The sequence below is a fragment of the Fusarium oxysporum genome, chromosome IX (assembly GCF_013085055.1).
Source record: "Fusarium oxysporum Fo47 chromosome IX, complete sequence".
NCBI lineage: Eukaryota > Fungi > Ascomycota > Sordariomycetes > Hypocreales > Nectriaceae > Fusarium > Fusarium oxysporum.
Genome location: NC_072848.1, coordinates 662,164 through 675,668, shown reverse-complemented (window position 1 = coordinate 675,668; position 13,505 = coordinate 662,164). Strand labels below are relative to the sequence as shown.

Below are 13,505 nucleotides of genomic sequence, written 5' to 3'. Positions count from 1 at the left end.
AGTGAGTGGCTTTGGATATACAGGACCGCCAGGCGAAACAAATTATATTATGTATTGGAATATAAGTAAAGACTAACACAGCGATTGGGTCTTAGTTTTTCCAATTCATAATCCCTGCTCCTTCGGACCCCGCGGGCATCCTAGACGTGGCCATCTGCCCCCTAACTATTGATCCCGGCCGATCTATACCCTGCACATTCCGCTTGCGGACAGTAGCACCATTGTCAATGTTTCAAGGTTTATGAATGGCCAGGTCATGTCATTTTCACTTTTTCAAACATAGCGCTGCTACGGTGGCTCGTACATGACCCGTCGGATACACAAATCTACTACCATGTACAGCCTCGCACAAGCTTCGATAGAGCCCCGCGGCGCCCGATGATTTGGTATGTTCCCAAAGAATGCGAAGGCATCACACACGACTTTAACTGACTCGAATATTTATCTTCATTGCTTTCCCCTTTCGTGGTTGAGCACTTATAGCATGAAATTAGCGGACTCAACAGTACAAAGTCAAGCATTTTCTCCTCGGTGGATTCCGAACTCATTAAATAACGTCACACTCTCTTTTGAAAATCCAATGGCAGCCATGGGATCCAACAATAATCACTTGTTCGAGCTTCCCGTTAATGAAGACCACAATACTCGCCCTACAGGATACGAGTGCAAGAATACTCACTTTCCTCCACCACCACCATATTCCGCCAACAGTACATCGACCCAAGAACAATCCACAGAGATGCAAATAAACCGCAAGTCGGGTTTTGCCAATCGTCTTCACGTCCTCAGTGCCAAGATTGCTGGTCCCGTGAATGACTTCGCGAACAAGCTCGGATGCGAGGCATTCATGCCTACCACTCTAGACAAAGAGTGCGACAAAGCATCACGCATACTAACATCTTTCTGTGGTATGTATCCTGGATGGTGCGTGGTGGAAGAAAGGCTTGAAAGGTGTTGCAAGGGATGGGCTAACCTGGTTGCAGACGGAACACCACTTACAACCACTTCGCCAAACGACTCATTATCAAGACGAAAGGCAATAGTCAGAATTCCTCGACAAGTCCTCAAGTCCGCGGCAGGTCTCGCCATCTTCACCGCATTCCGGTCTGGGGCGCAGTTTTCCTGGGGCAGCGGTTCTGGCGTTGTTGTAGCGCGGCGGCCCGATGGGTCGTGGTCGCCGCCATCTTCCTTTGCCGTCAACACCCTCAGCGTTGGCTTCATGGTTGCCATGGATATATACGACTGCGTATGTGTTCTGCGAACCCCCGAAGCCGTAGCCGCATTCACCAAACCAAGAGTCTCCTTCGGTGGCGAGGTCGCTGTTACCGCTGGGCCGGTTGGTACGGGCGTGTATGTTGATTCGACGGTTAACAGCAACGGGGTTGACGAACCTATATGGAGCTATGTGAAGAGTAGGGGCTTGTATGTTGGGGCACAGATTGATGGGACTGTAATCACGACGAGAGACAAGGCAAACGAGGATTTTTATGGAGTGGAAGTTCCTGTTGCTTCTATCCTACGGGGTGAGGTTCCAGCTAGAGGACCTATGTGGCCAGAAGGATATTGGAGGTTGAATAATGTGTTACGAGAAATAGACTATGGCAGATGAAGGCGCTAGAACTGTGTGTTTTGTTTTTATCGGCACGTACTCTACATAATGCACTTTAAACCTTAAATTTACAGGGGTCGATCTCGTTCAAATGCCGAACCACCCGCACATGCATTATTGCGGTAATCCTTCTTCTTCAACTTCTATTCTCAGCAAATCTGATCCGTCCTACGCATCTAGAGTGGCTTCCGCCGCCACCTTATCTCAATTGCTACGATGGACCATCCAGAACCAGGCTCAATTTCTCAAATCGTCATTCTCGCCTGCAGTATCCCCGTCATTTTCGCAAGCATTATTGTCTGCATCCCGAAAAGCGGTGTCCTCAGTCGGATTGGTGCAACGGTGGCGCTGAGTTGCCTGCAGTATTCCCTTTACACTTCTCTTTTGGAATCTTCCCTGCCTCAAGCCCAGATAACCGGCATTTCTTTGTTCAGCTGGGGACTGTACGCCAATGGCACTGAACAGGTTCTGCTCTCGCGCTACGATGCCGACGATATCCTCACGGTAGAGGAGAGACGGTTGGGCCGTCGGTTAAGCACTGTCACCCGTCTTCTTCGTGCCGTGGGCATGTATTTTAGCCTGCGCCGTGTTGGCCTACGAGGGGAGATTTCGATGAAGAAACGGGTCTCGTCAAATTCTATTCTCTTTGTTATAACAAAGATTATTGAGTGCGTGGGCTGTTATCTCATCTTGGATGCCATATTGCTTGCGCCGCGTCCAGAAGGGCACCTGATCACGAGGGAGAAGCAGTCACTGTTCAACTTATCAAGCTTGACTCGGGAAGATGTAATCTTCCGCATTTCTAGCTCCCTTGGAAATTGGGTTATTGGTTATATCTCAGTACGATTAGCCCATGGCTTTGTAGCTGCGGTATCAGTTTTGCTTGGTTTGTGTAAGCCGGAGGATTGGCCGCACCTCAACGGGCCAATAAGTTCATGGTCGACTGTTCGGACCTTTTGGGGGTAAGTGGTACTCTTAAAAACCCTGCTGATCGATATAATAAGTACCTATGTACTAAATGACTTCCAGAACGTTTTGGCATCAACTTTTCCGCAAGGCTCTGACTGGCTGGGGAGACTTCATCCCGGATAGAGTTCTCCGGCTCCGTCGTGGTACGCCGCTGTCGCGATACTCACGCCTGATATTGACATTCTTCACTTCTGCGCTGATGCACCGCTGCCTGCATTACTTCTATCGTCTTGAGGCCGGAGAGTGGTATGAGATTGAGACCTTTTTTCTTCTACAGCCAGTGGCGATTATGTTTGAAGATGCGATGCAAGCTGCAACCGTGCACATTCCACTCTCAAGCCCATTACGTTGGATAGTTGGGTTTATCTGGCTATGCGCATTCTTCACATGGGTCACGCCAACATTCCTTTACCCTACTATGCGAGTGCCAGATCCAGGGCAGTTGCTTCCATTTTCAGTCTTTGGCCATCTTATCAAGAAGTAATAGGTACGGCCTTGTTTGGTGAAGTTGGTATTCAAGATACAAAGTTCTTTGTGATGATTATAGGCTCTCAGCCCCACGTCTCAACCCCACGTCTCAACTGCAAGTAGCCCATATGTTGACTTCTTAGACTTAGACAAACAGAACATAGACAGATACTAGGAAAAATTCTTAAACCCTTTATTAGGATACGAGTTTCTTAGTAAAGGCTTTAAGGTCTTTATAGCTTGCATTTGCGTAACAGTCATTCCTCTCAATTGTCTTACCATCTTTCTCATGATATCCCTGTTGCGAAGGAAGTGAGATCTGACAACTGGTGATTGGATTTTCGATGGGCCTCTGTTTCGATCAAGTTCCGAAAGCACACAGAACATGCATATCATACCAAAGGATCTCACTGCTCTCGTGCCCGGTGCCTTTGTCAGAGTGTGAGAATCCACACGAAAGCCAGCCCTTGAAACTTCCTAGAGCCCATCAGTCCGAATAACTGCTCGCTCAGCAAGTATCAAATAGGCTTGAGGCTAAGTGTTCTTCAAGAAGCTCCAGGTGAAGGAATAGCAGCAACATACTAATCGCATGTCATGGTGTCTATCTACGAAAGCCAATTAATTGCCAGAAATAGTTCTCGTTCTCTGTCAGAGCGGCTATATCAGGCTTGGCGAACCCTCAGCACTGCCCAACATTCTATGGCTCCTCGATGTCTTGATCGGAGACATTTCAGTTTGGGAAGCTCGTCAGCTAAATATACAGTTAATGAGCCAATCGCGCTTTTACGTGGCCAGGATAATTCAAAAGCCAAGAGAAAGAACTGGATCTTTCTTATGGATTCCGTTCTGCAGCCAATTGGAGACAAGGATTCCGGGGCAGTGAGAAGTCAAGTACTAAGCGCTTAGGCCTTGGCAGAGGATCTCGCCTTATGTGATCGCAAGGGCAGAAGATATTCTCAGTAAGCTCATCGTCTGGTTTGGTGATAGCTCTATGTCAGCCTCGAGTACTGCGCCTAATGGATAAACAAAATAAGCATATGTAAATGTTATAAGATACAGTAGAGAGACGCTCGAGAAATGAACTGCATTCTCATCACCATTCACAACTATCAGCTCGACATTCAATTTCACAAGCTCCACAGCATCTTCCTCAAACGATACTCACTATCAATTCATGCTATCCTCAGCTTCACACACTCAAGATGGTTGCCTTCAACACTCTTCTCACCCTCGCCGCCACCCTGGTCCCTTTGGTTACTGGCGCTGCCCTACCCACTCATGAAGACTCCTCCCTGACCAGGCGTCAATACCAAGACAAGTCCTGGGACGCCTACCACCGCCAAAACGGAGCATTCGCAAGACAAGGCCTCTGCCTCTTCTACCTCGACCCTTCTCCCCGCGACGGTGCATGGGCATGCGGCGTCTACTGCAAAAACGACCGCACCAAAATCTGCACCACCGTGCACCCTAGCAAATTCACAAACGACATGCTAGGCGCGAACCCCGACGGCGAGCGCTATGCCATCGGACAATGCCAATGCGACACTTCAGCAGCGGACTTTCTCGCTACAGCTACTGTTGATTTCACAGCTAGAGGTCTTGACAAGGGTTTTAGAGAGATTGGAAGTGTTACGTGTGAGATTATGGTGAATGTTATGAAGGAAGCTGTTTTTGCGAGCACTTATGCTATTCCTGGTGTTGGGCCTGTTGCTACAGCTGCTAGGACAGTTGCTAAGGGTGTTAAGTTGGCGTCTAAGACGCAGGGTGGTAAGGATATGTGGACGGATGCTGTTAAGGAGTCTTGTAACTTTCGCCGGGATGAGGAGTTGCTGAACAAGGGCTTTGGTATCTTTGAGGGAGCTCCAGATGAGTTTTAAGGTCCTGCGACTTTTGAGGGCATGATTTCATTCGATAGACGTCTTTGCATTTGGTTCGGGATCCGGGAAAGTAGCATATAGATTGTTCCTGATTTAGCAGATAGATTATAGTAAAACTTTCATTGTTTCTTTTGCAGAAGTTCAAGTCCATTCGACTTTCTCGGCATACTATGGTTGCTTGCTTCAGATATTCACTTCGTATTTGCTCTTTAGTTAGCTTAAATTCAATCCCCCGAACTGCAACTTAAATCCGTCTTAGATCTCGTAGGTCGCTAGTTCGTGGGCTGGAAATATTAGGATTGACAGTGCTTGCCACGGCTGTATAAGGAAGTGTGAATAACCTGTAGCATGAAGTCAGTACAGACATATGCATTGGGGCGGCATAAAACTGGGCACGTGAGGCACTGAAGACAGCATCATCTCTCGCTTGTCAGGCCTCAAATCACAAACGCCAGACACAAACCACTTGCGACATCATGCCCAAAGCATATGCTGCCAGTGCATGGCCTGGAGCTCCTCCTGTCTCGGAGGATGGCTTCGCATTCGCCGAAGGTGTATTTTTCGCTCAATCCTCTGGCCAGAACCGTCATCGGCGCGCCACAGCAACCGAGCTCAAGGAGCATTTCACGTCTGGCAACGACAAATATCACCCCGCACACTGGTTTGAGGCCAAACTTATTCACTATGGTCTCCCTCCATCCAAGACCAAGTCTGTCGCGCGCATGCGACTGTTTGATGCGGCGAATGCGGGAAACCTCAAGGTGCCAGCTACTGTGAGCAAGCTTGAGACCAAACTGAAGAAAGAATGGACAAAGAACGATCGTGAGGCGAAGAAGGGTGCGGCGAGCAAACCTGCTGCGCAAGTGACGCCTGTGAAGACTGAGACGAAGAAAACTTCTGCACCGGGTCCAAAGAGAAAAGCAAATGACGATGAAAGCAACGCGACGGCCAAAAAGCCAAAGACCGTTGCACCAAAGGCTGTGACACCAAAGGCAAAAGCGCCAGCGAAAACACCAGCTAAGGCACCCGCCAAAAGCACGGCAAAGACAGCGGCAAAGGACCCTGAAACGGGCCCCGCACCGACACTGGCACGAAAGCCCCAGACTGCGCGCTGTGTTAGAGGCGGTGCATCTCAAGCCGCTGGCCGAGGAGCAAGCACCGCTGCAACAGAACCGACAAAACAGCCACGAACTAATCAAACTGCCCGCCGAGGAAACTCATCCCGATGGTCAACAGGTGGTCCGAGCCGACAGACAGCAAGAGACCCTTCTCCCGAAGCACCCAGATTCGCAACGCCTCAGACTGCTCGACGCAGCGGCGCTTTTGCGGCCCGGGGACGAATACCCGCTCCGTCCGGCTACGATGATGCTCCACCCCCATACTCGGAATTTCCAGATCAGGATTACTCCTCGGATGAGAATAACAGCAGCGATGACGTCGACGAGGTCAGCCTTGCACCTTTGGGCCTTTTAAATGGCGACTACGAAGTTGAATCGCTCGATGTGAGCGAGCAATGGGATTTTGACCCTGACGAGTTCCAATTGACCCTCACAATTTCTGGCAACAGACTCTGGGGAAGATTTAACCTCGGTGTCTACGAAGGTGTACTCCTCTTTGAAGAACGTCCCATGCGCTCATCGCATGATCGCGTCTGGTTCAAATGGCGGGGTCGTGAAGATCAGGGACCTGTAATTTATGGGGATAACAACGAAGGTTGGATGGAGTTTCTTGGCAACGGTCGCATTGAGGGTTGGTTGGGCCACTAGTCTCTATCATTCCAAGCTCGTCGATTGCCTGGTCAAGGAACGCGCAGTAGCATTGATGCTCGCACTCTGCAGGATGAATGGAACGGGTATTCCTATGATTTGTACGAAGAGGAGAATCGGGCGCGGTGGCGATGAGCTTGATTCGCTTGGGGTAGGTTCCCGCGGGTGAGAGGACGAATTGGTTACATGTGACGCCGATCACTGAAGATTTTTGAGATGTTGGAGTTGAGACTTTTGCACAGAATATTGCGGTTTTTAATATTTTCGGAAAAGAAGCTAGTTATAATAAGTGTCTTTGTTAATTGTGAAAACTTTTAATACACCGCTTCTATCTGTCGTGCTGAACTGGTCAAAGCACACGGCATTGTCCGAATGTCAGCGAAAGGCCTCACTGTGAGACGGCCAAGCGGAGCAACACGGGAGGGACAAGGATCACTCGCAGCGCCCAGCTTTTCTCAAGTTTGGGGGTTTTAAAAACAAGAATTTTCCCTCTTTCACCTGTTCCTCAAAATATCATTCCCTCTTTTAACCCCCCTCAGTCCGGCCAGAAAATGCATCATGAGTGCAATTCGAGGCTTTCTCAACGCCTTCAAGGCCCGCAGCTCCCCAATCACCGGGATAATCAACCTTAAACCCCTCAGCGACTCCAACGCCCGTGTGGGGAGCGCTTTTATCGAGCGCTGCAACCCCTTTAGGGACATTCCCAAAGACGCGAGGCTTGAGAACACGCTGTGCGAAGTGCGCTACATTGATCGTGTTCTCCGCGACACTCTTGTTCCCACGTCGTTGCCGGGTGATGATTATCACTTTTGCTCGAAATTACTGCGCAGTTTGGAAACGAGGCGCGATTTAACGTGGTTGGTTCTGAGGGAGACAGATATAAGGGATACGATTGGTGCTATTGCGAGAAGAGGTGGGCGAAGGGCGCCTATTCCCGACGAACCTCACGATATTCACAGTCGCGCGAAAGCTCTCGAAAGGCATTGGTCAGCGCTGGAAAAATGCCACACCAAGCTTCGAGAATGGGAGCCGAAATACGCGACGCAATCACAACCGCCGCTTTTAGAAGAAGAAGAAGAAGCATATGTTCTTGAATTAAGCGACGAGCAAGCTGCACATGCAGAGATTGAATATCGAGAATGGCGCTCTGATCGCGATAGAAAAGTCTCATATCTAAAGCTCAATCCACCTGAGCCAGCGGCTTTCATACCCGTTGAACGACGAGATATTCAGACGGATGAGACGTGGAAGATACTTCCGCCTTCGGGGAGTGAGATTGGGATGAGGCTTCTGCCGGTTTGGACGCCGATTATTTTCCAGGAGGTGCCGCTTGATTGGGAGAGTCCTGATCCAAGTTTGGGGAGTACACTTGGGGAGAGGAGGAGGAGGGATGAGTTTAGAAGGAGGGAGAATGATAGGAGGGAGAGGAAGTATGAGTTTCAGAAACAGCTTCGTGAGGAGATGAGTAAGTCATGATATTTGGGTTGAATTACTGGAGTTTCGGTTGGGTTCATGACTTGGGATATATATAAGGTCTTTGCATATACAGAGAGCCTGATATTCAACATACATCAGCATAGACAACAAAAAGCAGAAGTGCCGGGAGCATATTATCTATGCCATATATATATAAATTTAGCGAAACAATACTCGGTATAGGAGGCTAGGTTCTGGGCTTCAAGGCATATACCTGAGAAACCAACAGAAGGATTATCCAAGAGTAGAGTAGCCACATGTGCCGAAGTCCATCGATCGAGACTTTGGAATCTGGTTCAACGATCAGACTTTTAACAATGGCTGACCTAGTGGGATGAGGATAAAACCATAATGTTGACGACGAAGACACTATGCTCCTGCCAGCCAAGATATTCATAGGGTTTACACCAACTCAATACTCCTACGCCTCATGGCGAGCAATCCAGCTTAATCCGCGAATAGTTCCCAAAGGGCCTTTCTTTAAGTTTACGCCGGAATGCAACACTGTCCCACCCTCCGTCTGACGTTTTAAACATCTGATCTTTCAAAGTCTATCACACACCAAAGTCTCATTCTCGAACCTTCAGAACCGTCTCCTCACTCCTTCTACGAACGCTAAGCGAAGCCTCAACCTCAATCAATTGGTCAATGCCCTCCATCGAACTTTTGTCAAACGGCCCAGCCAATAGGAAACTCCCGCCCACCGATCGACACGAACAACTTATCATACCACGATGCTGATATCACGAACCCCGCAAATAGCTGCATTAGGAAGGCACAGATAAGTATTCATGCCGAACTTCCGTGCTCGCTTGTTTACTGTGTTGCGTTACGCTGTATACCCTGGTGAGTAGGACTTTATCTTGGCAAAAGTTCCTCTGATCGTCGGGCTATGTTACGGGGAATTATTATGTATGACTCTGGTATAAATATGAACTGTGCTGCCTGTTTTGTCTGGGAGTCCCGGGCTTTTTCTTGACTGTAAAAGATTCTTGTACTTCAAGATGGCTTTGAAAACAGCTCTTTTGTCAGTCTTGGGCTTCGTTGCCTTGACGAATGCTTCGGTTATTCATCCGCGTACTTCCAAGCCTGCACATGCTCAGTACTACAATAAGAAGACTTCTCGTGAGTTGATACGCCATGGCTTTGACTCCCAAGACTAACCTTCTTGCTAGCTTATTACGTTCCTTCAACTGGTATTCCTGAAGTCTCATTCGATATCGGTGAAAGCTATGCTGGTCAAATCCCCGTTGACTGGAAGAAGACTGGTTCCAAAGATCCCAAGTTCTTTTATTGGTTCTTCCCAACTGTTAACCCAGCTGGAAAGGACGATGTCGTGATTTGGTTCAACGGAGGTCCTGGTTGTTCCTCTCTAGAAGGTATTGTGACACGGCCGCTCTGAATGGCTCGAGACTGACGCCATTGTTAGGTCTTACACAAGAGAATGGTCCGTTTTCGTGGAAATATGGAACTTACAAACCCGTGCCAAATGCTTGGTCATGGCATAAGCTCGCCAACGTCATCTGGTATGATTCTACCCATCACGAAGGTATTACAACACGCTGACAATGAGTTAAGGGTTGAATATCCCATTGGCACCGGCTTCTCAACCGGTCACGTCACAGCAAAGAACAACACCGAAACAGCAGCCCAATTCGTCGAATGGTGGAAGAACCTCGTCGATACATTCGGCCTCCAAGGCAAAAAGCTTTACGTCACTGGCGAAAGCTACGCTGGTGTCTATGTCCCCTACGTCGGCGCTGCTATGCTCGACAAGAAGGACAAGACGTACTACAACGTCAAAGGCGCTCTTTACTATGATCCTGTCATGCCGTATGCTGATAAGTTGCATCTCGACCATGCTGCGTTCCCAGGTTTCTTTAGGCATTGGGAGAGTGTCTTTGCGATTCCGGATAAGAATAAGAAGATTCTTGATAACGATAATGAGAAGTGCGGATTGGATACGTATCGTGACGCTCATCTTACGTATCCTCCTCCTCCGGCGCCTTGGAAGCCTGTTCAGGTAAAGGGATGCGACATCACTGCTCATTTTGAGGAGATTAACACTGTTATCAACCCTTGCTTCAACGTCTACCACGTCCAAGATACTTGCCCGGTTCTTTGGGACGTCCTGGGCTTTCCGTCGGTTCAGTACACTCCTCCCGGCGCAACACTCTTCTTCAACATCCCTGGGGTCCGCAAGGCAATCCACGCCCCAGCTGCACCTAAAGAATGGGCATCGTGCTCAGGCCCAGTCTTCGTCGGCGATGATGACAGATACGATCCCGCCGAGCACGAGAAGAAGTTCCAAACTCTTGTCGAGAAGACCAATAACGTCATGATTGGATCTGGTATGGCTGATTATATCATCACTTCCAACACAACAGCTTTAGCCGTTCAGGGTCTCAAGTGGAATGGCAAGCAGGGTTTCCAAACTGCACCGAGTGCAGAGTTTGTTGTTCCGGTTATTAACAACACTGAGAGCAATGTTGAGAACTGGGCCGGTGGTAGTGTTCAGGGATCCGTCCACTCCGAGCGAGGATTCACGTTGGCGACGGTTAAAACTAGTGGACATATGGTTCCTCAGTATGCGCCGCCTGCGGCGTTTAGACAGTTGGAGCATATGCTTGGACGAGTGAAGTCGCTTACGGATGCGGAACCCTTTTCTGTTAATATTTCCACTTCTTTCAAGTGGCCGTACTAAATATTTCGATATTTGGGGGATATAATGTAGAAAAGCTGACTGAATGTATGAACTGTTGTCATTATAGGTCTAGGTTATGCCATGTCCTGATTTTATGCCTCGAGGTTATCAACCATCTCTCACCTTTCATTCACGTCAGTCAGAAGTCTGTCTATCTTCTTGTTCAGACCATCAGAATAGCCTTGACCGACGCCACGAGCAACAATCTATGAGCCTTAAAGGAAAAATACTGGTTACTGACTTGCGCTACCAGCGGCCGCTGCTGAGCAAATACCTTGACAGCCCTCCCATCTCCTCACATGGGAGCCACAGACACTTGGTGCGGTTGGAGAGACAATAAAGCTTAAGTATAATAGGGCCCGCCGCTGACACCTTAATCAATAATATTGAGCCTTGATGCCAAGACTAATGGCGATGGCGTAGCTGGGAGTCTCTTAGTCTTAGGGTTATGTTGTGACGGTCCCGGCTTGGCACTCATTAGTTCTAGCGTTGACAGTTGTGAGTGGGCTCTTGTTCCCAGCTGCCGTCACAGGTCTGGCTAAAAGTCCTTGAATGTCATCTTAGGATATTTCTCCAGAATGCTAATACGCAAGACGTCATTCAATTGGACAAGAAGTATGTAGTGGGGATGTCATTTGCACCAACGGTTGCACAGGAACGTGGAGTGACTTTACCGCTTAGACGCGTAAAGTCGTAAAGTGGCGATGTTCAGCCTTCATGCCAGGACTAACAACGGTGGCGCAGCTGAGAGACTTTAAACGTCTTTAATCGTAGTATAATAGTAGAGGCTTGGCGCTATTTAGTTCGAGTCCCGACTACACGGTATACTAGGGTGAGTTGAGGCGGTGGTACCTCAGATGGCATAGTTTGCAGATGCAAGACTCAGGTCAAGATTGGGATTTGGGAACTAAGAAGCATTGATGTCTCTTTACAATGGGGTGAAGATGAATAACTATGCTCTGGTTCTATAATTGAGTATGTATCTATGAAATCTATAATTAAAGGTGAACACATGAAATGAAAAATAGACAAGCGGTATAAAGGTGTAATTAATGCCATCGCGCCCTAATGATGTATACATTCCCTTCAAGATGAACCCAGGGAAGCGATCGCATATCTAGTTCTTGCCCTTATAAGCAAATGAAATCTTCATATAGTCCACGACAGTCTTGGAAAGGAATTTCTGAAGATATGAAGGCTCGGCAGTTCCAACAAGTTGCGCCGCCGCCTTCATAACAGCCTCTGGCAGATCGAGAGCCTTGAGGAGCTGAGGGTAATCAGTGAATGATCCATGAACAGTATCCTTGACGGCAATTTCCTTCTTAGGTCCTCGGAGCTTGGCGTAGAACTTCTTCCAGGTAGTGTCTTCCTCGCTGTGGTTAGGACGACCAATAAGGAAGAATGGCTTGTCGAGGCCTTTGCTGAGAGCTGGTTCGAAGATCTGGCCGTCCATGTCCATACCGCCGCGGATTCTGTTGTCTGATAGCATTGCTATAGCTGCGCTGGCGCCACCGAGAGAATGACCGACAGCCACGATCTTCTTGTTGTCGATTGAGCCTGGAAGACCCTTGAAGACCTTCTTTTGGAAAGAGGGACGTTGAAGCTCTGAGATGGTGAAGGAGATATCTTTTGCCTTAACCTACGAAGAGAGTTAGTAAGTTCCTTGTGCGATACGAGACGATATAGATATACATACCGAACCCAGCTGCTGATTAGATTTCGCGTCATCGGGGATGTTTCCTCCCTTGATGATCTTTCCATCAGGAAACTCAACAACGGGAGGATCGTAGGGATGATCAATCAGAACCACAATGTTTCCATAACTAGCGAGCGAGCGAGCCATGAGGCTGTATATCAACCTAGAGTTGCCAGCACCAGGCGAGAAGACAGCGACAGGAAACGACTTCTTCTCGCTTGCACATCCCTTTTGAGAAACAGGAGTCTTGCAGACCTGGAACTCGAGAGCTGAAAAGGTATCGTTCGATAGACCCAACTGCGCTACCTGCTGTCCGTATGCTTTGGCTGTAGCGGGCGGCATGTATGGGACGACCTTGTTTAAGCAAGATGCTGAATCGATGGGCCAGAAGATTGAGGCTAGGACTTGTCTATGACCTTTTTTAGGGTCATAAGGGTCGATGCGGCTTTTATCGGTCATGCCTTCGATGCGAAGGGCAGTACCGTATGGGCCGCTTGGCTTGGGGAGAAGGATGGCATTTCCGGCCCCGACAAGGGAGAGAAAGAGAAGAGAGAACTGCATAGTGAAGTTGTCGAGTAAATAACTTAGTTGTAGTGAATGAAAGAAGGTAATGTGAATTTAGATGGTCGGTGAGGTTGTTGAGAGAGATCGCAATGAGAGGGATGGAAAGGCATCTTATAATCAGATGAAAAGATATTCATCATGAAGTAGCATCGAAGTTTTCGTACTAGATGCCAAAGCTCGCAGGATTCGTTACATTGTCGGTAAGGCTCAAACCCAAACTCGTGGGATCTTCCATAATCATTCCAGAAACACAGCCTCTACCATGCTCAATCTAGTTAAGTTCAAGCGAATTGACATTTCTCTTCTCCAAAAGCCCCATTTGCCAAGAACCGTTTTCTGCCCAAGCTTACTCGTTGACGAAGTTGAAGTTCAGCTC

The 13,505-nt window shown here is 48.4% G+C and overlaps 6 protein-coding genes across 6 annotated transcripts; 5 read left to right on the top strand and 1 right to left on the bottom strand.

Moving 5' to 3' along the window:
* Positions 1-589: 589 nt before the first annotated feature.
* On the top strand, positions 590-3,062 carry FOBCDRAFT_243273 (uncharacterized protein; the record flags this gene model as incomplete). Its single annotated transcript, XM_059610537.1, has 5 exons — positions 590-908; positions 984-1,422; positions 1,596-1,622; positions 1,879-2,571; positions 2,639-3,062. 5 exons carry the CDS (start codon positions 590-592, stop codon positions 3,060-3,062), a joined length of 1,902 nt encoding a protein of 633 aa, XP_059465767.1.
* A 1,186-nt stretch (positions 3,063-4,248) lies between these two features.
* FOBCDRAFT_206049 (uncharacterized protein) lies at positions 4,249-4,923 on the top strand (the record flags this gene model as incomplete). The annotated part of the gene is made up of 1 exon (XM_031189538.2): positions 4,249-4,923. The coding sequence occupies one exon, from the start codon at positions 4,249-4,251 to the stop codon at positions 4,921-4,923; it is 675 nt and encodes a 224-aa protein (XP_031033523.1).
* A 476-nt stretch (positions 4,924-5,399) lies between these two features.
* Positions 5,400-6,978, top strand: FOBCDRAFT_252746 (uncharacterized protein; the record flags this gene model as incomplete). Its single annotated transcript, XM_059611008.1, has 4 exons — positions 5,400-5,829; positions 5,960-6,274; positions 6,319-6,672; positions 6,706-6,978. 4 exons carry the CDS (start codon positions 5,400-5,402, stop codon positions 6,822-6,824), a joined length of 1,218 nt encoding a protein of 405 aa, XP_059465766.1. The 3' UTR covers positions 6,825-6,978.
* A 214-nt stretch (positions 6,979-7,192) lies between these two features.
* FOBCDRAFT_51049 (uncharacterized protein) lies at positions 7,193-8,324 on the top strand. The gene has a single exon (XM_031189536.3). The coding sequence runs from the start codon at positions 7,248-7,250 to the stop codon at positions 8,163-8,165; it is 918 nt and encodes a 305-aa protein (XP_031033521.2). The 5' UTR covers positions 7,193-7,247; the 3' UTR covers positions 8,166-8,324.
* Positions 8,325-9,094: 770 nt separating this feature from the next.
* FOBCDRAFT_51045 (Alpha/Beta hydrolase protein) lies at positions 9,095-11,000 on the top strand. The gene is made up of 4 exons (XM_031189535.3): positions 9,095-9,290; positions 9,341-9,544; positions 9,595-9,691; positions 9,744-11,000. Exons 1-4 carry the CDS (start codon positions 9,170-9,172, stop codon positions 10,867-10,869), a joined length of 1,548 nt encoding a protein of 515 aa, XP_031033520.2. The 5' UTR covers positions 9,095-9,169; the 3' UTR covers positions 10,870-11,000.
* Positions 11,001-11,986: 986 nt separating this feature from the next.
* FOBCDRAFT_206045 (Alpha/Beta hydrolase protein) lies at positions 11,987-13,126 on the bottom strand (the record flags this gene model as incomplete). The annotated part of the gene is made up of 2 exons (XM_031189534.2): positions 11,987-12,508; positions 12,566-13,126. The coding sequence occupies 2 exons, from the start codon at positions 13,124-13,126 to the stop codon at positions 11,987-11,989; spliced, it is 1,083 nt and encodes a 360-aa protein (XP_031033519.2).
* Between the last annotated feature and the right edge of the window lie 379 nt (positions 13,127-13,505).

Excerpts from the sequence above, each read along its gene's own strand:
- FOBCDRAFT_51049 (XM_031189536.3), top strand. The coding sequence starts at position 7,248 with ATGAGTGCAATTCGAGGCTTTCTCAACGCCTTCAAGGCCCGCAGCTCC.
- FOBCDRAFT_51045 (XM_031189535.3), top strand. The coding sequence starts at position 9,170 with ATGGCTTTGAAAACAGCTCTTTTGTCAGTCTTGGGCTTCGTTGCCTTG. Across the intron at positions 9,291-9,340 it reads CTACAATAAGAAGACTTCTC|CTTATTACGTTCCTTCAACT; the intron begins GTGAGTTGATAC and ends CCTTCTTGCTAG. Across the intron at positions 9,545-9,594 it reads TGGTTGTTCCTCTCTAGAAG|GTCTTACACAAGAGAATGGT; the intron begins GTATTGTGACAC and ends CGCCATTGTTAG.